The 19,998-nt window shown below is 64.2% G+C and overlaps 3 protein-coding genes across 9 annotated transcripts in view; all 3 read right to left on the reverse strand.

Annotated features, from left to right (window-relative positions):
- Positions 1 to 1,658, reverse strand: part of GNG7 (G protein subunit gamma 7) — a 76,641-nt gene extending 74,983 nt beyond the window's left edge. For 3 of the 4 annotated variants that reach the window (XM_054181714.1, XM_054181713.1, XM_054181710.1), the window contains exon 1: positions 1,532 to 1,656. The gene's annotated coding sequence lies outside the window, so the exon portion shown is untranslated. Of the gene's footprint in view, positions 1 to 1,531 lie in introns of all 4 variants that reach the window. The other variant, XM_054181712.1, reaches the window with a different exon arrangement.
- Positions 1,659 to 5,339: 3,681 nt separating this feature from the next.
- On the reverse strand, positions 5,340 to 14,950 carry DIRAS1 (DIRAS family GTPase 1). 4 transcript variants are annotated; one of them, XM_054181891.1, is made up of 3 exons: positions 14,841 to 14,950; positions 13,418 to 13,493; positions 5,340 to 7,191 (listed from the first exon to the last, which is right to left on the reverse strand). In XM_054181891.1, the coding sequence occupies exons 1-3, from the start codon at positions 14,948 to 14,950 to the stop codon at positions 6,571 to 6,573; spliced, it is 807 nt and encodes a 268-aa protein (XP_054037866.1). In that variant the 3' UTR covers positions 5,340 to 6,570. The 4 variants fall into 4 exon arrangements, 3 of the variants coding, with proteins under 3 accessions (XP_054037866.1, XP_054037868.1, XP_054037867.1); XM_054181893.1 differs by lacking the exon at positions 13,418 to 13,493 and having other exon boundaries at positions 14,841 to 14,912; XM_054181892.1 differs by lacking the exons at positions 13,418 to 13,493; positions 14,841 to 14,950 and adding an exon at positions 9,757 to 9,801.
- Positions 14,454 to 19,776, reverse strand: SLC39A3 (solute carrier family 39 member 3). Its single transcript, XM_054181884.1, has 4 exons — positions 19,466 to 19,776; positions 18,681 to 18,770; positions 16,581 to 16,928; positions 14,454 to 16,008 (listed from the first exon to the last, which is right to left on the reverse strand). Exons 3-4 carry the CDS (start codon positions 16,785 to 16,787, stop codon positions 15,274 to 15,276), a joined length of 942 nt encoding a protein of 313 aa, XP_054037859.1. The 5' UTR covers positions 16,788 to 16,928; positions 18,681 to 18,770; positions 19,466 to 19,776; the 3' UTR covers positions 14,454 to 15,273.
- Between the last annotated feature and the right edge of the window lie 222 nt (positions 19,777 to 19,998).

The raw sequence follows: 19,998 nt of genomic DNA on the forward strand, positions 1-19,998 counted from the left end.
AGGTACCCAGCTCCAGCTCCCCAACCAGGCGCCGTGACACCTTCCAGGCCCTGCTTACCTACGCAGCACACGCTTCCCTTCCTTAACCTCCTAAAGGACACCCACCGGTATCCGGCTTTTCATTCCGCACTTCTATTTGGAAATGAGGAGAAGAAGAAGACAGATTCCTCTCTTTGTCTGCGGCACCCACTTATCTCCTCTACTTCGCTCTCCCTCAATAATACAGAAAATCCAGATACTGCAGCCACCCCTCCTTTATGTAACCCGTGCGCTACGATTCACTAATGCCTCCAAAGTACTGCCCAGAACGGGCAGGCTACCATTACTATCCCTCACCAGCCATCAACTGCACCAGCTATTTTCCCATTCTCTCTGCAACCTCTCCATACCAACCCACCGTCAACTCTCGCACAGAAAAAAAAACCAACACAAGTAGATTATGTGATATTAGACCTTCTGATGAGCTTCCCAACCTCCTTTTATACCCCCGAAAGAGGGTCTAGACCCATTCCCCGTTAAGTCACCCAACTTCCAAAGCCAGCTGGCCCTGAACTGAGTCTCTCATGGATTACGGCTTCTCCCTCTCGCCTCACCCACCCAAAAGCCCAAGTCCCCCCTCGCCATCCCAGCTCCTGCCCCACTGACCCCCCTTCCCCAACACGACAGCCCCTTCCACCCAACGCACCTCACCCAAAGACCTCCCCTCCCAATACAGCACAGCCCCTCCCTGCGTCCCCCCAAGCACCCCCCAGATCGCCTCCTCACACAGAAATTACACCCCCACAACCCACCAGCCCCCTGTGATCCCATCAGACACCTTTCCAGCTTCTCTTCCCTACCCTCCACCCCTCTACCACATGCTCCAGCACCCCCAGGGCCCTCCTTGCCCCCAGACCACCCCCTGCAACCACCCTCCCGCTCCAACCTGCCATGGGGGTCCCCTTCTCCCAGCCCTGCACCCCAGGACGCTCGCACCCCCCTGACGCCGTCACTCCAGCCCCACTCACCCCTCGCACCCCACGGGACCCCCAGCGCCTCCCAACCCCTCCAGCCCCAGCTCCAGCCCCCTCCCCAGCCCCAGCCCCCCCCTCCGCCTGCCCAGGCGCCCCTCACTGCCAGCCCCACACCCTCAAGGCCCCAGCACCCCCTCACCCGATCACCTCCGCCCCCAGCCCCCCTTGGGCCCCGCGGCCCTGGGACCCCCTCACCCCCACCTCCAGCCCCAGGACCCCCCCCGGCCCCTCAGGGTCCTCACCCCCATACCCACCCCCCTTCTCCGCCCCACCGCCCCCCCTCACCCTGCCCAGGGCCCCCTCACCACCTCGCCCGGGCCTCGCCGCCCGGGCCGCAGCGGGCCGCGCGGGGCCCCGGGCAGGGCAGGGCCGGGCCGGGCCAAGCCGGACCGGAGGCTCCGCCAGGCCGCGGCCTGCACCGGCCGTTCCCTCCCCGGGCCAGCGGCCGCCACCCCGCGCCCGTCCCGTCCCGTCCCGTCCCGTCCCGTCCCGTCCCCGCGGCGCGGGCGGCTCCTCACCGGTCTCGGCGGGACCGGGGCGGGGGGGGAGGTGGAGGAGCGGAGCCGCCGCCTCAGACACCAGCGCCGCCGCGCAACGCACCCTGCTGCCAGCCCCGGCCGGGCGCGGGCAGGGCTGGCCCCGCCCCCGCCGCCCGACTGGCAGCGCCGTCCGCCAATGGACGTTGGCGAAGAGGGGGGAAGGCGGGGCTGGGCGCGGCCGCCAGGTTCGGTTGCGACGGCGGCGCCGAGGGAGGGCGGTGAAAGGGCGGGGCGGGCTGCGGAGCGGCGGCGGAGGGCGGTGGCAGCCAATCAGCGCGCTGGGCGAGCGGAAAGGGGCGGTCGCATGTAAAATAGCTCATTAATATTAATAGTGGGTCGTGGCGGGGAGGGGGCGCGCTGCGGCGGCACGTGGCGCCGGGGGCGCGGGGCACCGGGACCCGCCGCAGCCCCGGGGCAGCGGGATGGGACCCCCCCGGCTCCCCGGGACGCCCCAGACCCTCCGGGATCCCCTGGATCCCCCTGGACCCCACCACATCCCCTGGGATCCCTTGACACCCCCCGGGACCCCCAGGCTCCCCCAGGACTCCCCGGACACCCCAGGACCCCCTGGACCCACCTGGGACCCCCAGACCCCATCGGACCCCACCAGATGCCCCAGGATCCCCTGGGTCCCCCCCAGGATCCTACGGATCCCCCAGCACCCCCCCGGACCTCACAGAATCCCCTGGGACACCTCGGGCCCCCTGGCCTGCCCCCCCCCGGGGCTCCCCTGGGTGCAGCCTGGCCGTGCCCCTGTGAGACCCCGGGGCACCCACAGAGACTCGGGGGGCTGCGCTGTCCCCGCGGTCCCACCCGGCCCCAGGGGGTGGGACACACACTCCGCGGGGTCCCCCAGGCACCCGCTGCCCGCAGCACGGATGGCCGGGTGGGCTGCAGCGGGCCCGTGGTGGGGGGCATGTCCCTGGGTCCCCTCCTGCCACCACCTCCTGTGCCCGCCCAGGACCCCCGATGGCAGCTTGGCCACCGGGAAGGGGGGCGGCTGCAGGACACCGAGATTCAGACTAATCTTGCTCTGAGTCACCCCTTGCTTTAACCCCCCCCGTTCCCTTTCCAGCACGGGGCGGGGGCAGAGCCTGGAACCCCCCTCCACGCCACTGCTGCAGGACTTGGGGCACCCCAAACCCCCCGAGACCCCCGGGCAGAGCCTGTCCAGGGGCTGCGGTGCCCGGCAGTGGGGTGGGGGCCAGAGGATGGGCCCGTGTCCCAGGGCAGAGACCCCCACCCCGCTGTCCCCCCCCTGGGTCTCCCCCGCTGCCCCGACCCTGGGTGCAGCCGCAGCTTGTGCTGGGAGGGGACGGGCTCTGCCCAGCCCTGGGTGCGGGGGGACCGTGGCCTCGGGTGGCCTCGGGTGGCCTTTGGTGTCCCCCCCCACCCCAGCAGAGTCACTGTCCCTGTGCAACGAGGGGAAAATCCAGGGGGGTGAATGAGAGCAGGCAGGAGTCACGCCGGGGGGAGCAGGAAATCCCACTCGCAGCCCCCGGCCTGGCCATGAATCGAGGCTTTGATTGCCCCCAGCTGCCGCCGGCGTGGGGCAGCTGGGGCCCGGTGGTGCCTGGCTCCCGGCTGCGGTGCCAGCGGGGTGAGGGGGACCCGGTGTCCCCCACCGGAGTCACCGAGGGGGGGCGGAGCCATGTCCCTGGGGGAGAAGATGCTGCAGCCATCGCTCCCCGGGCCACACCAGTACGCACCAGTTGCGCCTCCAATCCCAGCGTGAAATGAGATGGAGAAAGGCCAGGTCCGGGCTCTCCCCGGGGGGGTTGTGGCCCCGGTGCTGGGCGCACGCCAGCCCTCGCCAGTTGGGCTGAAAACCCCGTAATCCTGTTACTGGGAAGAAGGCTGATTTTCCCCCTAATCCAGTTTGCTCCCATATGCCTTTGCCCGCCGCATTATAAGCCGCTTTGGCTGCAGTTGTGGCTGCACCGGGTACACGCCGGGGGCACAGGGGGACCCCCCTCCGGCTTCGGGCCGGTGCCTCGAGGGGTGCAAGAGCCGGGAGCGCCACCAGGAGCCTCCCCCTGCTACCCTCCCTTGGGGGGGACACCAGGGACAACGTCCCACACAGCCACCACATGGCGTGACGCGTGGTGCTGGGAGCTGGTTTGGGTCCCCAATGCCGGATTTGTGCTTTTAAGCATTTTTATGGCCGCAGGCTGCAGCGACGGCTCCGCATCAGCTGGGCGGGGCGACGTCTGGTCCCTAATTAAGGCTGAAGAAGAGCATGTTTGAACCCTGAGCCTGGGGAAGCACCGGAGAGGGATCATCCATCTGGATCCTGTGCCGCTGCCCCCCCGGGCTCCTGGCTGCAGGTTTTGGGGGGGGTTCAGGGTGCCCCCAGCCCCGTTGTTCTGATGGCTGCTGGGTGCCAGGCTTGGGCACGGGTGGTGGCAGTGGCCAGAGCCACCCCAACCCTCCTGGGAGCAAGTGGCCGTCTCTGGGAGCCAGCGCATCCCTGGGGACGTGCCAAGGGACATCCCCGTGGACACCCCAAGGAGCACCTTGAGGAACATCCCTCGGAGCATCCCAAGGGACACCCCGTGGTCCCCAAAGAGCTTCTCCTGCTCACGGGTCCCCACCTGCACTGGCCAGGGTGGGGGGGCAGCGGGGGGACGGGAGAGGGGACAGAGGTGGGGGACAGGAGACCTCAGAATGACGGGGGGGGCAGAGGTTTTCTGTCCCCAAGCCGAAGGTGTTGCAGAGCTGCCGGAACCACCGGGGGGGTCTGGTGCAGGAGTCCTGAGTTTTGGTATGATGGTGCCCTGGGGGCCACCCCCCCAAATCCCTGTGAGCCCCCCAGCCTTGCCTGGGCCTCCGTGTCCCCAGGGGGTCCTGGGGAGTCCCAGCAGGTCCTGGGGGGTCCCAGCAGGTGGGGACCAGCACCAAGTGTCCCTGTGCCCACGTGTGCCCATCCCACTCTCCTGCCCTGGCACCCACCGAAGGTCCTGTCCCCCCCCAGCCCACGGGGGGGACATAGGGACGGGAAGGACACGGGGACAGCAGCTCCCATGCCCGGTGCCCGGGAGCCGCGACGTCCCTGCGGAGCTGTGACTGTCCCCATGGAGCTCTGAGCGTCCCCACAGACCTGTGACCATCCTGGCAGGGCCGTGACCAGCCCACGGAGCCGTGACTGTCCCCAGGGACCTGTGGCTGTCCCCACGGAGCCACGGCCATCCCCGCAGAGCCGTGACTGTCCCCACAGAGCCGTGATGTCCCCACGGAGCCACGACCATCCCCACGGAGCCCTGCCCTTGCCAAGGCCCTTGCAGCCTGCAGCAGCCCCGCTCCCCCCCGCCGCCCCCCCCGCCCGCGTGCCCGCGTGCCCACACGGCTCCCGCGCCCGGGGAGCAGATGGTTTCCATGGCAACAGGCATGATGACGCACGCGCCGCGCTCCCACCCCCTCCCCACGGGGACGCCAGCCCGCGCTGGCAGCGAGGGGCGGGGGGCACCCACCGGTGGCGGGGGGCTGCCGGGGCGCGCGGGCACGCAGGCACGCACGTGTGCCCACGGCGCGGCACGTGTGTGCGCACACGCGTGTGCGCGTGCACGGGCAGGGATGCCGGTGCACGCGTGCGCGCGCACGCACCTGTGCCCGCACGCCGTCCTGCACGCACACGCAGGCACGGAGCTGCACACGCGTGCACACACCTGCACACACACACGCACACGCACATGGATGCCCCCCCCCGTCCCTCCTCTCGCCCCTCCAGGCCCCCCCCCAGCCTGGCCCCGAGCCCCCGGCCCAGTGCTGCTCCGCGGGGACGCAGGAGCATTTCTCATCTCTTTATTGAAGGAAGACTATTTCTAGAATAAAGGCTACATCGTAATGTCACCTTGTCCCCTGGGCGCTCGGGTCGTGTTGTAAAAAGCCGGGGGTGCGGGGAGCTGGGCGCAGCGCGGGGGCCCAGCCTGCCCGGGGACTCCCCCTCGGGGACACCCCCCTTGGGGACACCCCCTCGGGCCGCGGCGGAGGGTGAGCGGGGGCCGGAGCGAGGGGACAAACCCCGCTGGGACGAGGGGCTGGTGACATCGCAGGGACCCCGCTCCGGCCATGGGGGAACAAGCAGGGCTGTACCAGAGCTGGGGGGGCGAGGGGGGGGGGATGTCGGAGGTCCCCGGGGTGTGGGACCAGGCCATCCCGCAGCAGGGACTCTGCGGGAGCGGGGGGGGGACGCTGGCCGTCGGCAGGGCACCGCGGCAGGGAGCAGCAGCGCCCATCACCATGGCATCACGGCCCAGCGGGGCTCATCCTGCGTGGGAAGGGGGCAGCGGGGCGGGGGGGGTCCGGCCGGCTGCGGGGCCGGGGGTCTCCCGCCGGAGCTCACCAGGATTGTGCTGGGTCAGGACCTCCCTCGGACCCGATGCTTTGTGCTTGGGCTGGCGGCTCCGGCTGCGGCACCGGGACGGGGCTGGGGGCTCGGGGACATGGCGGGGGCCACGGTGCCAGCACGGGGCTCGGGGGCAGCGGGGACCGTGCGGGGGCTGCTCCCACCCCGGGGTCTCTGCCTGCAGGAGCAGAGCGCTATGGCGTGGGGACGGGGGCGCGGGGAGGGCCTGGGATGCGTGTGACCGTCCCCAAGGGTGACACCGACACCCCCACATCGCACCGTCCTTCCCACCCACGAGGACCGACGCGGGGTCCCCCGCCAGGGAGGGGATGGGGACCGGCCGGTGCCGCTGGTTGTGCTGCAGAATGTGTGTGTGTTGCGGGGGTGGGGGGTGCGTGTCCGTGTGCTCCCCGGCGGTGCCCGGCCGCGTGTCCCCTGTCCCGCTGTGCCGGGCGCGGGGCGGTCGTGCACCCCCGGGCTCGGCGGGATGCCCCGTCTTCACCGCCAGACCTGGGGCGAGCGCAGCCCACGCCGCCAGCGTGCCGCGGCGTCCCCGCATAGTCACAGTGATGGCACGGGAGGACAAGGGGACGGCCCCGCTGCGATGCCACGTCCAGTCGTGGGAGGGGGAGAGGGGGGGACCGGGGAGGGGGGTGCGGGCCAGTCCGGGGCTCTACATGATGCTGCACTTCCCCTTGATTTTGTCTGTCCTCTTCTGCTTGCTGGAGCGCTTCCCGTCGATGGTGAGGCTGACGTTCCTCCTCTTCTCCAGGTTCAGCAGCTCCTGGAAGAGCTCCTTGACGTTGTAGTTCATCTTGGCCGAGGTCTCCATGAAGGCGCATTTCCACTCCTTGGCCATGGCCTCCCCCTCCCTGCTCTCCACCTCCCGCTGGGTCTCGTCGCACTTGTTGCCCACCAGCATGATGGGGATGCTCTCCACGCTGCCCTTGATCTGCACGATCTGCTGGTAGATGGGCTTCAGCTCCTCCAGGGACTGCTTGCTGGTGACAGAGAAGACCAGGATGAAGGCATGGCCCTTGGAGATGGAGAGGCGCTGCATGGCCGGGAACTGGTGGCTGCCCGTGGTGTCGGTGATCTGCAGGGTGCAGACGCTCTTGTCGCAGCTGATGACCTGGCGGTAGGTGTCCTCGATGGTGGGGATGTAGGTGTCCCGGAAGGTCCCCTTCACGAAGCGCAGCACCAGCGAGCTCTTGCCCACACCGCCGGCGCCAAACACCACCACCCGGTAGTCGTTGCTCTGCTCCGGCATCTTGCCCCAGAGATGCTGCCGCCGCTGGAAGGGACAGGGCAGAGGGAGGCGTCACGCCGGGCGCGGGGACTTCGGGACAGACCCCAGCGGCACCACTCCGTGGGGAGAATGGGGCAGCCCCCCCCCGACCCCAGCTCATCCGTTTGACATCCAGCCCCCTCCTGCTCTGACCGGGCCACCGCAACCGGGGGGTGTCAGCCCCCCCTGTGCCCTTGAGATGCCCTTGCCGGGTGGCCGGGGGCAGGACAGCACTCGCCGCCCGCCTGGGGTGCAGCAGCATTTGCTATTTTTACCAGCCGCCCGCTGTGGCCATATGGCCGAGCCGCGGCCACCGGCACAGCAGCTGCGGCCGAGGCTGCGGGAGCACCGTGCTGGGGGGGGGCAGGGGGCAGCCGTGGGACCCCCGGAGCCCCCGGGCAGCAGGAGCAGCCCTGAGGGGCAGCCGCCAGCCCAGCGAGGAGCCGGTGGCACGCAGACCGTCCCCTCCGGCTCTCCCACACGCGGCTGCTGCCGAGCACGAAGGTGCCATTTCACGCACAGACCTCGGCGCCTGCCACGCTGCCCTGCCATCCCCTGCCACCCCCTGCTGTGCCCTGCCACCCTCTGCCACCCTGTCCCACCCCGTGCCATCCCTCCGCTCCGCTCCCACCCCGGGGATGCAGCAGAGAGCCGTGGACACCGGGGCAGAGCGTGGCATGGCCGCGGGCTGCTCGTGGCCTGCAGGCTCAGAGCCCCTGTGGCCACCCCGGCACTGCCAAACCTCGGTGCCCGCTCGCAGGGGATGGACGGGCCCAGGCAGGGTCCCCGCTTGAGCCCCACCTGAGAGATGCAGCCCTAGGGTGTGAAACCAGGGGGCACAAAGAGCCGCCAATGCTGAGCCCCAGGCTGAGCATCGCCTCGGCCAGGCCCTGCCTCAGTTTCCCTCCCACAGCGTCAGCTCAGCCCCATGAAGTGTCCCCAGCACATGTGGGGACATTAAACCCGCCATGGGCCAGGGGTTCCGGAGGTGCCAGCGGTGACAAGTGGGGTGGGAGGGGAGGGAAGGGGGTTCGGGCAAATGCTGGAGGGGGTCAGGTCTGGCCCCAGCCAGATCCACTCCCGCCACCTCAATTCAGGGACCAACAGGTCTGGGAGGGGGGGACAGCAAAGCACCTGGGGCAGCCCCATGCTGGTGGCACCTGGGCACCTCTGGGGGAACCAGCCCCTTCCCGTGGCCACTGTGTCCCCACCCCACGGCACCGGCAGGGCCAGATCCCACAAGCAGCCCCGATACCCCGGCACGTCCCCAAACAGCCGGGCAGGGGCTGGCGCCAGGCAAGCAGGGAGTTGGGAGCTGGGGAAGGAGCCCATCACCGCGGCCTCGGGCACCCAAGGAGCTGCTCCCATCGCAGGGTCCCCGGCCATGGGGCAGAAAAACACCCCTTGGGTCCCACCACATCAGAAGTGTCACTGGCACACGGTGGACAGGGACAGAGCAGGGGCCGAGGCAACATCAAACCTTGGCTGGGGCTGGGGACAGTCCTGCCTGTCCCACCTGCCCGTGGGCGCAGCCGAAAGCGCCCCCGGCCTCGTGGCCACCCAGGGGTGCTCAAAGGCCCCGTGGCCTGTGCCCAGCAGCACCCCAGCCCCGAACCCCAGCCCCTCTGTGCCTGCGGGCCCAGACCACAGCCTCCCCTCGGCTCCCAGGGATGGGGCCACCCACCAGGCGGGCGCAGAGCCCGGGCCTGATCCTGACGGTGGGCTCTGCTCCCCCCTGAACCCCCCCAGCATCCTCCCAGTCAGAGCCCCAGCACTAGGGGAGACAAACAGCTGGTGGGGAGTCTGGGGGTTGGGATGGAAGGAAGGGGCAGGGCAGGGTCAGGATGGAGATGGAGGGGCAGGAGAAGGGTCAGGATGGAGATGGAGGGGCAGGAGGAGGAGGAGGAGCAGGATGGAGATGGAAGGGCAGGCGAAGGGGCAGTATGGAGATGGAGGAGCAGGAGAAAAGGCAGGATGGAGATGGAAGAGCAGGAGAAGAGGCAGGATGGAGATGGAAGAGCAGGAGAAGAGGCGGGATGGAGGGATGGAGGGGCAGAGGTAGGATGGAGGTGGTGGGGCAGGAGAAGTGGCTGGGAAGGGGCCAGATGGAGGGGCAGGATGGGGGGATGGAGGGGCAGGAGAAGGGGCAGGATGGAGATGGAGGGATGGAGGGGCAGGAGAAGGGGCAGGATGGGGATGGAGGGGCAGGAGAAGGGGCAGGATGGAGGGACAGAGGGGCAGGAGAAGGGGCAGGATGGAGATGGAGGGATGGAGGGGCAGGAGAAGGGGCAGGATGGGGATGGAGGGGCAGGAGAAGGGGCAGGATGGAGGGACGGAGGGGCAGGAGAACGGGCAGGATGGAGATGGAGGGGCGGGGGCAGGATGGAGGGGCAGAGGCAGGATGGCAGGCAGGGGCAGGCACCAGGGTCCCACCGCCCCGGCCCGGGGTCCCGGCCCCGCTCCCCGGCCGTGCCCTGCCCTTGCCGGGGGCACCCCCCGTTCCCCCCCGCCCCGGCCCCGCTTCCCCCGGCTCCCCGCCGCGCCGGTCGCATTGCGGTGCCCGCCGCTCACCGTGTCCTGCCCGGGATCCGCCCTTGGCTGCGGGCTGCGCGGCGGCCTCAGCGCATGGCCCGGCCCGGGGCGGCCCCGGCGCGGCGGCTCCGGTCCGCCCGGCGCGGCGGGGCTCGGCTCGGCTCGGCGGGGCTCGGCTCGGCCGGGCCCGGCGCGGTGCGGTGCGGCGGGGCTCGGCTCGGCTCGGCTCGGCTCGGCACGGCTCGGTGCGGTGCGGCCGCCGCAGAGCCGATCCCGCCCCGCCGCCGGCCCCGCCCGCCGCGCCCGCCCCGCCCGGGGCCGCCGGACCCCCGGGCCCAGCCCCGAGCGGCCCCGGACCGGGCGGGACGGGACAGACGGGATGGGGACGTACGGACAGGGATGGGGACATACGGGGTTGGGGACAGGGACACACGGGCAGGGACAGACGGGATGGGGATGCACGGACAGGGATAGGGACAGGGACACACGGACAGGGACAGGATGGGGATGCACAGACAGGGATGGGGACAGGGACACACAGGGGTGGGGACAGGGACGAGGACAGGAACACACAGACAGGGATGGGGACAGGGACACACAGGGATGGGGACAGGGACGAGGACAGGGACACACAGACAGGGATGGGGACAGGGACACACAGACAGGGACAGGATGGGGATGCACAGACAGGGATGGGGACGGGGACAGACAGGGATGGGGACGGGGACAGACAGGGATGGGGACAGAGACACAGGGATGGGGACAGAGACACACGGACAGGGACCGACGGGATGGGGATGCACGGACAGGGATGAGGACAGGGACACACAGACAGGGACAGGATGGGGATGCACAGACAGGGATGGGGACGGGGATGCACAGACAGGGATGAGGACGGGGACACACACGGATGGGGACAGGGACACACGAACAGGGACAGATGGGATGGGGATGCACGGACAGGGATAGGGACAGGGACACACAGACAGGGATGGGATGGGGATGCACAGACAGGAATGGGGACAGGGACGCACAGGGATGGGGACAGAGACACAGGGATGGGGACAGAGACACACAGACAGGGACAGGATGGGGATGCACAGACAGGGATGGGGACGGGGATGCACAGACAGGGATGGGGACGGGGATGCACAGACAGGGATGGGGACAGGGACGCACAGGGACGAGGACAGGGACACACGGACAGGGACAGGATGAGGATGCACAGACAGGGATGGGGACGGGGACACACAGGGATGGGGACAGAGACACAGGGATGGGGACAGAGACACACAGACAGGGACAGACGGGATGGGGATGCACAGACAGGGACGAGGACAGGGACACACAGACAGGGACAGGATGGGGATGCACAGACAGGGATGGGGACGGGGACACACACGGATGGGGACAGGGACACATGAACAGGGACAGACGGGATGGGGATGCACGGACAGGGATGGGGACAGGGACACACGGACAGGGAAAGATGGGATGGGGATATGAGGACAGGAACACAGAGAGGGATGGGGACACATGGACAGGGACACACAGAGAGAGATGGGGACACAGGGACGGACAGGGACACATGGACAGGGATGCAGGGGGATGAGGACACACAGACAGGCACGTGGACACACGGACAGGGACCGCACGTGGACACAGGCACAGGTGAGGATGCAGGTGGGACACAGACGCACATGAAGAGGAACGCGGATGCACAGACAGGGGTGCAGAGCCCAGGGACACATGGATAGGGACAGAGACCCACAGATGGGGACAGGGGACACAAGGACACACAGACAGGACAGACGGACACCAACCCCCTGAGCTGGCAGGGTGCAGGCAGTGGCAGGGTGTCATAAGCCCCTGTGACACTTGGGGGTGGCCTAGGCAGCAGGGTCCGGCTTTGGGGACACATCTGCCTGTGCTGCCACCGGGCCACACCAGCACAGGACCAGGTGCATGGTGCCACCGCAGGGTCTCTGTCACCAACTGCACCACCCCCACCCTGGGCACCGCGGCAGAGCGGGGTCAGGAGCCCCAAAACCCCGGAGTGTCTGTGGCTGGGGGCAGAGCTGCTCCTTGCAGCAGCACCCAGGCCACAATGCCCCCTGGAGGGGACATGCTGGGTGACACCTCAGGTGGCAGGGGGCCATGGGACCCCCAGCTCACCTCCCCAGTGCCAGCTGAGCAGGACTGGGGCCTGAGCAGCTTCGTGGTACAGGCTCAAGGGCTGACTGTCCCTGGCGAGGGGACGGCTCCTGCTGCGAGGGTCCTGCAGCCTCCGAGAGCCGGAAGAAAGCTGGGGACAGGGGGGTTGGAGCTTGACGTGACCACGGGCCCCGGGAGCCCAAAGGTCCCGGCCAAGGCCAGGGGCTGGTGGCCGGCAGAGGGGCTGCCAGGCCGGGCTGCGTGACTCATGCTCACTCCTGAGCAGCAGCAATTAAAATCCGCAGCTGCTATTAATAGCTGCCGGCGGAGGAGCACGGCCATGGCGGCACCCACGCCGCTGTCAACACGCATCCCATTGAGAAGCGCTGCCGGGCCCAGCGGGAGCAGGGCGGGCCGTGGCCACCTCTCCCCAGGCCCCCACGGGGGCCACCAGCCTTCCCCTTGGGGACAGGGCCTGGGCCGGCAGCCACAGCCCCCTCCCGATGAAAAGCCACCCCGCCGGGCAGCCCCCCATCCCCGCAGGCCCCCGCAGCGTTATTAGCTGGACGGATACTACTCGTTAGAGGGAATGAATGAGTTTCCTTGATCATTTTTGCTGCGGCTCCTCCTCCGTTTCATTCAGTCCCCAGCTCCCTGCCAAGCCTTACGCAACGGGGAGGCTGCACACACAGGGCTGAATCACGCCGATGCTGAGCGGACTGCGAGAAGGAGGGGGACGGGAGGGTCCTGCCCCCATGCCCCCCCCTCTCTGAGCTCAGCACAGCTCCGCGGGGGTCTGGTCTGCAGCCCCCCACCCTGTCCCCCTCGGTGGGGTTTGTCTTCCAGGCTGGGCACGTGCAGCCGCCACGTGAGCCGGGCACCGAGCAGGCAGCAGAGCGACAGGGGACTTCAAATAAACAAGTGACACAAAGGGGAGAAGGCCAGAGCCTTTATTGGGAGCAGCAGATGGGGCTTGTCCTTCTCCGCTCCTAAACCAGCCCAGCAGCCCTGGCCTCTGATGCTTGCCAGTGAATGAGCCCCCCCCCAGGCACAAGGGAGCCCCCCCAGAGCAGCAGGAAGAGGGGTGAGAGCTCAGCATCTCCCTGCTCCCCAGACCAGCCCACTCCCAAACTCCACCAGAAGAAGAAAGGGGGTAAAATGGAGGCTCCAGCCTGTCCCCCCCGCTGTCACACCAGCCCCAGACACTGGGGGAGCCCCGATCCTGGCTGACGTTAGCGGATCCCTGCTGATCGTTTGGGCGCCGGTTAAGAAATTTCCTTCCATCAACAGCTTGTCTGGGCTTTAGTACATCAGCCCCTGGACTGCAGATGGGGCCAGGCGGGAGGAAGGATGAGGAAGATGAGGATAGACCCTGACCTCGGGGCCCTGCCTTCACCGACACTCGGGGAGATGCTCACGTTTGCCCAGGTATGGGGTGGGGGAAAAACCTACAAGAAAAGCATTAGCTGCAGAAACAAAGAGGCAGAGGCAGTGCCTGAGCAGGGACACTGGGCGCTGTGCTCCCCACCACGGCGTCACACCTCACCTCATCCCCCCTGTCCGGGGCGACCACCAGCACCGAGAAACACCCGATGGGAGCGATGCTGCCCAGCACGAGCTGCCTGCGAGAAGTGAAATAACACACAGAGGTTTGCCACGTCGAGGCAAATTACACTCTCATCAAACCCTGCTAATTTGTGTCATCTGAGGCCTAAAATAACCCTCCCTCCCCCCTTCCACTCCAGGTTTTTCAAAGCAAGATTAATTGACTTTGCTATGTTGCGGCAATTAAAATACTGAGCACCAGGAACTGTCAGATGATCCTCATCAGCCTCCATATGCTGCAGCTGTGCCAACCACTGGCTCCAAGATGCTGCTTCACAGCCTCACCCATCCTTCTCGCCGCTTTGGATCGCGCTAACAGGGACTGCGCCACGGCTAAGCCCGCTCCACATCGTTATAATTCCATCAGCGCCTCCAAAAAGCTCTGCTCTGCCTGCGGAAGCCGCTGCAGAAGTGAAGGCTACGTCTAATTAAAATGCATCCCCCGCGAGAGGCCGGCGAGGAGCAAGGCTGCGGGAGCCTGCGGAGCGGGAGCCGCTCTCCGGTGTTAAGAGCCGCAGGAGGGAGCGGGGAGGGCAGGTTCCCGGCTCCAGCCTCTGATCCCGGCTCCTCGCCCAGGAGGACAAACCCCAAGGATCCCGATGGGACCCTGCAGCAGGCTGAGCTTCCATGCTCTGGAGGCACGGAAAGATCTGCTCACGCGCAGTCAGATTGCAAGTGCCTCTAATCAGCCCTTTCACAACCTCACAACCCCCCAGGGAAGAGATTTCTCTCCTCTGAAAACACCAACAAACCGCCCTGCAGAGCCTCCGGAGCGCAGCGCTCGCTCGCACGGCGGCATCGCCACGTGAGCCTGCTGACAGCGAGAGCAGAGGCTGCAGGAGCAGCCCTGAAGACGTGTTTGATGGCGACTGCTAAACTTCAGTGGCCTGCTCCCATCACTGCAGACCATTACTGCTCTCGCCTGTCAGAAGGATAATGCTGGATTGCTGCTGCCCGTTCTTACAATGCCTGCACCGCGAGCGCTGCAGAACGGCCCTCAGACAGGGACCTGAGGATTTACAAACAATACATTAACAGGCTGCTGGAGGTTTTCTTTAGGGAATGCTCAACATATGGATGAGAAGCAGAGAAGGAAGCACGGGACAGGGGCACGGCCTGGCCTCGTTTCTTCCTTTAATCACTGAGAAACAAGAGCTCCCAGAGCCACTTGTGGGTTAAAATGGAAGCTCTGCTCGGGGGAGCTGCGGCACCAGGCACACCGAGCCGCCCCTGAAGGGATGTTATTTTTGGCAGCTATTACAACCAGGTTTTGCTCAAAACTAAGCCAGCAAAAGCAGCTTAGTGCAGCTGTGCAATCCGTGATCCCACCTGCTTTCGACTTTATTTCTGCTATTGTTTCTCACCTTCTCAGAGCCTGAGAGCGATGGCAGCAGACTCCCAGCCACGGTTTCTGCAATGGGGCCAAGGGGAAGGAGGGAAGGGGCCGGCTACGCAGATCAACAGGACACCACATGCTCGATGAGCTCTTTGCAGGCAGCCTTAGAACCAGATTCTTACCATTTGCGTCGACTAATCTCCGCACAAGCTGCTGCACCCGCAGATCCAACGGGCAGGGACAATAACTTGGGACACCTACACTGGGAAACGCCTCACTTTTATCTCCCTCTGAGCACCCAGGAAGAAATTCTCCTCCTTCAGGTCAATACTGAAATACCACCTGGAGTGAATACCACTTGGCCCTTGAGCTTCAGCGTCCCCCTTGGCTGAAGGGGAGGCTCATCTCCGCTGCTGTTTGCAAGGGAAGGAGGTGAGATTCACTTCCCATCGCTCCCGTGTTCACCACTTGAAGAAGACCAGCCCAGCCAGAGCCGTGTAGCCCAGCACCAGGAAGAGAACTTTCAAGAGACGGTCGTTCTTGTCTTCCAACTCTTTCGCAAGGATCTCAAAGAAGGTGATGAACAAGAAAGTGCCCCCCGCAATGCCTTGCAGGAGCAGGGAAGTAACGTTGCTGGCCGCATTTTGGGTGCTCTCAATCCCCATCCCAATGCTAATGCCCAGAGGAATCATCAGGCTCACCGCCACAGCCATCTTCACAGCATCCTTCAGGGGCAACGCGGTCTTGGCCATGCTGATGCCCAATGCCACCGCTACCAGCGTTTCATGAATGGCAACTCCTAGGAACAAGCTCATGAGTTTGCCGCCCTCCTCCTGCAAGCCCAGGGCCAGTCCCTCGAAGATGGAGTGTGTACACAAAGCAAACACCAGCCCGATGAGCCGTAAGGGGCCGGAGTGGGAGAGCTCCTGGATATTCAGGCCGTGGGAGCGGTGACCGTGTTCACTGTACAACGTGCGCCCTCGGGAAGACGCAATGAAGGGACTCTCGTATTCAGAGTCGCTCCCGACATCCGAACCGGCATTGAAGGTCTCTAAGTCAATGAAGGAAGGTTTCTCCTTCTGGAAGGTCAAGATGAGCTGCTCCACAAAGACCGTCACAAAGAAGCCAACCATCATGATGGTCTCAGCCACTGGGTAGTCCGTGGTCACATTCCCCTGCCTGAGAACTTCATCGAGCTGGAAGGAAGCAAACAATCCACAGTGAACCAATCACCTTTGTCCCTCCAAAGAGAAATATTCCTATTGTGTTCACGCAACTCTAAATGGACACTAAATCCATCTGCGATATTTTAATAGCCCTGTACACAGGTCTCAGCCTAAGAGAGAGGGAACCTATTTGTCTTCCAGTGGAAGGTTAGTGGCTGTCTGAAAGGGTTTTAAACACACATTAAATGGTAGGAGTTTGAGAGACACATCCCAGGCGATGCTCAGCCTTTTTCTGCATCAAAACAATCTCCAGTTACTCCACCTGGACAGTCAGCAGTAGCCCAACGGGAGGCGGGCACAGTTCGCCCTCCTGATCCGAAACACCAGGCTCAGCACAGCCGTTTCTGAGGAGGCTTCATGGGCCGCTCTGGCAAGACATAGACCCGTCAACTCCATTTCCACAGGGGCAGAGGTCTGGTGGCCTGGGCTCCTGCAGGCTAGGAGAGGGGAGGGTGGTCCCTCATGCACAGGGCTCCCTAACACACTCAAGTGGCACAAGTTCATTAAAATTGCTCGTAAGCAAGAGGCTCGTGAGCAGTTACCTTTTCTCTCACGGCAGGCAGCAAGGCGTTGAAGCAGGTGGCCAGGAAGACCCCTCCTCCAAAAGAGTTGCAGAGGGCAAGAACCTTCTTGGAGCGATGAGCTTTCTCGTAATCGGCCTCGATTATCTTGACAGGGAGAAGGGACCCGGCCAGCATGAGGACACAGATGCCCAGCAGACACAGCACTTTGGCAACCACGATCTTCATCGTGCTTCCTGGTGAACGCTCCCTGCCAAGGGCCCTGCAGACGGCAGCTGGCGGGGGTCCCTCCAGACACTGTTAGAGCAGGTACATCAGTAGGAGACGCACAGACAGACCTCAAGGGAAAGGCGCTCCTGGGCTCAGTACCTGCGGACAGGAGTAAAACAAAAGAGGTCTTCCTATATACTGTGCAGAACAGCACCTTGCATCCCAAAGTGCACGCCAGCTGCTGTATAGCAATCACCCTAACTCCCCAGAGGCAACGGGTGGAGAGGACAGTGGCAGCACCTCACACACAACAGGGCAGAGGAACAGGCAAAGAAGAGAAAATTTAACCACAGCAACCAGTAACTTAAAAGCCTTGTACGAATTGTACTGACTGCCAGGTTCTCTGTTGTCCACAGGGTGTAACAAAAGAAGAAGCAGAGGTTGTTTCATACAAGAGAAAAATGCAAGATCCGAGTTGCCTAGGTCATAAAAATTGACTCAATTTGAAATGTAAAAGCGTTTCCATGCGGGTTATGTGCAGTGGCAGTGAAACTTGTTTTCCTAAAATAGTTTTACAAAATAATAAAGTTAAGTCTATTTAGAAAAATACATAAACAGGAATAGGTCCCTCTACTTGTTCTCGCAGCAGCACAGACAGCACCTCGGGGAATTTCACTTCCCACTCGCACCGAATTGACTTGTAAAGTCAAATCAACGGCACCTCAAGAAGGTTCTCTTGCAGGTCACCCAGGTAAGGGCTGCCAGACAGCCCCAAGCACTGATGACACTGCAGCGTGTATCAGGGTAACGAACTAACACAGAACACTTCCAGCCACCCTGACACCCACACCCGTGACAGACAAGGTAAATAATTGGATACCTGCTTGTTGGAGCGGCAAATTAATTTTAATACAAAAGATTCCTCAGGCTAAAGTCTCCCTTGAGGGCTGACAGCATTAATCACGATCACCATTTCTGCGCAGTGGGCTGCATAAACGGTGCTTTTATTAAAAGGGAAGTGGGAGACCGAACAACTCTGTACTTGGTAAGGGAGTTTAAAGCCTTTTTCCGAGTTTGCAGTTCAAGTGGGAGAGAACAGAGAGGTCATGGCAGTCAGGCCATCTGCAGCAGGTCTGGTTCTCAGCCGGGTATCCACGGGAAGCGATGTTCATCAGCAGAAAACCCTGCTCGGATGACACTGATTGACTCACTCCCTGGTGAATCCAGCAGATGAGCCAGGTCTGAACAAGTCCAGAGCCTGAAATCTCGCTGTATGTTGACAGGGCTTCCGCAGCAGGCAGCCTGTCACTGCGGCTGACGAGCAGGCTCCCTCTCCAGAGACGTCGACTCCGGGACTGCCAACGCTCGTCAGTGCTGTGCTGACACAGCTAACGAGTCACCCTGCCTTTGTAAAGCACGCGCTGCTGTTTCAGCGTCAATAGAACGACAAGGATTTCACCTCGCACGGCAACGGTGTGCTGTTATGCCAAGCTTCTCAAATGAATTCTCTCAGAAAAACGACGTTGGCAACAATGCCTCGGGATCACAGATCACGACAGCTTGTGACTGCACCCGCTGGGTGTGAAGACAACACCCACACCTCCCGCGTTAAGCAGCCAGACAGCTCCCAGGCCAGAGGAGAGGAGGACAAAACCTCCTTTTCCAGAATTCACACCTCCTCTGGAACACACCTGGCTTCCACTCCGAAATTCAGAAACCCCCAAACCCTTTTTTTTTTTTTTTTTTCTTCCTTCCTCTTTCTTTCTTTTCTTTTTTTAACCCAGCAGCAGCCCCAAACAAAGCATAAAGCCTCAAGCTGCCGGCAGCGGGCAGAGCAGCCGCCCTTCAGTGCCCCCGACCCGGGGTGGAAAGCAGCTTAGTGAAAAACGAAGCACTAAGTACGAGAAATACCTTGTGTTTCTCCTCGCTCGCTCCTTCCGACAGCCCAGCGATCAGGAGCCAGCGCCACCAACGTCCGACTGTCCACCAGCCTGAAAACTTCTGTAAGACAGGATTAACTCAGGACAGGTACCGCTTGGCTTGGTGGCCCATAATGAAACACTTAAGCAATTAAAAATATTATATAAAGCTGGACAGCCCTCTGGGGGAAGGAAAAAAGGGGGGGTGTGATGCTTTAAATCTCAGGTTTTCTGATAAAACCCACACTCCGGATGCCCCCAGCACACCAAAGATGGTTCGATGCTGAAACCAGGCTGGATTCCCCCAGAGACGCAATTGTCCCCCCTCCAGGATCTCCCCCACACCCAAAGCCACTCAACATCGCCCTGGTCACCCTGCAGAAGGGGGTGCTGAGGGGGGGGGCTCCTCCCAGGCCGCCAGAGCAGGCCGAAACCCGCTTGAACTCCCCCCAAAAGGGTGCAGGGATCGGGGGGGGGGGGACACACTACAAGGGTCGCTGGGAGAGGAGGGAGCGGGGTGTCCCTCACAGTGGGGACGGGGCCCAGCATGGAGCCCCCCCACCCCTGTCACCCCGGGTCCCTGTCACCCCCACACCCGCCCCCATTCCCCAGCCCCCCGTTACCTCAGCCACAGCCCCCCCAGCCCCGCTGTCACCCCCCTAAGGCCTCCCGGCCCCCCCCAGACCCGCCATTACCCCACAGAACCGCTCCCGGCCCCCCCTCCCACCCCCGGTTACCACGGCAACGGCCCCCTCCCCTCAGCCCCCCCTCACTCACGCGTCGGCCCCCGCTCGCGCCCCGTCCAGGCAGCCCCCCGCAACGACGCCCGCCCACGACGCCCTCCCATTGGCCGCGGCGAGAAAACACGGCTGCCCATTGGCCGAGAGGGCCGCCCGTCAGCCCGCCCACGCCCCGCGTTGGGGGGGGGCTGCCGAATGGCTCCGGGAGAAAACGCGGAGCGCGGCCGAAGGTTCCGGGGCAGAGGCGGGTTCCGGGGGCAACTGCAGTCCCGCAGAGGGGTCTGGGGATGGCGGCGGGGCCCGGGCCACCACAGCCGGGGAAAAGCACCCTCCACCACCCCATCCCTGCCTCCTGCACGTCTCCGGCTGCTTTAGTTAAAAAAAAAAACAAAAAACAAAAAACAAACAAACAAAAAAAACCCCCACCCAAACAGGCGAATTCGTTTAAAACAGCTCAAACTGCCAGCTGCAAAAGGGCTCAGGGAGGGCAGAAGTGAACCCCAAAAAAATAATTTTTTTTTTGTTTGTATTTCAGGTAAGAAATAGGGGGGTGTGGAAGGAAAAGTGCTC

Source organism: Rissa tridactyla, chromosome 22, assembly GCF_028500815.1.
Source record: "Rissa tridactyla isolate bRisTri1 chromosome 22, bRisTri1.patW.cur.20221130, whole genome shotgun sequence".
Classification (NCBI taxonomy): Eukaryota; Metazoa; Chordata; class Aves; order Charadriiformes; family Laridae; genus Rissa; species Rissa tridactyla.

What these genes read in the sequence shown, in the direction of transcription:
- SLC39A3 (XM_054181884.1), bottom strand. Translation starts at nt 16,787, where the DNA reads ATGAAGATCGTGGTTGCCAAAGTGCTGTGTCTGCTGGGCATCTGTGTC. An exon ending in TGCCTGCCGTGAGAGAAAAG is followed by an intron (nt 16,009 to 16,580) that starts GTAACTGCTCAC and finishes GCTTCCTTCCAG; the next exon opens with CTCGATGAAGTTCTCAGGCA.
- DIRAS1 (XM_054181891.1), bottom strand. Translation starts at nt 14,950, where the DNA reads ATGTGGTGTCCTGTTGATCTGCGTAGCCGGCCCCTTCCCTCCTTCCCC. An exon ending in CGCTCTCAGGCTCTGAGAAG is followed by an intron (nt 13,494 to 14,840) that starts GTGAGAAACAAT and finishes CACTTCTCGCAG; the next exon opens with GCAGCTCGTGCTGGGCAGCA. An exon ending in CCCCGGACAGGGGGGATGAG is followed by an intron (nt 7,192 to 13,417) that starts GTGAGGTGTGAC and finishes TGTCCCTTCCAG; the next exon opens with CGGCGGCAGCATCTCTGGGG.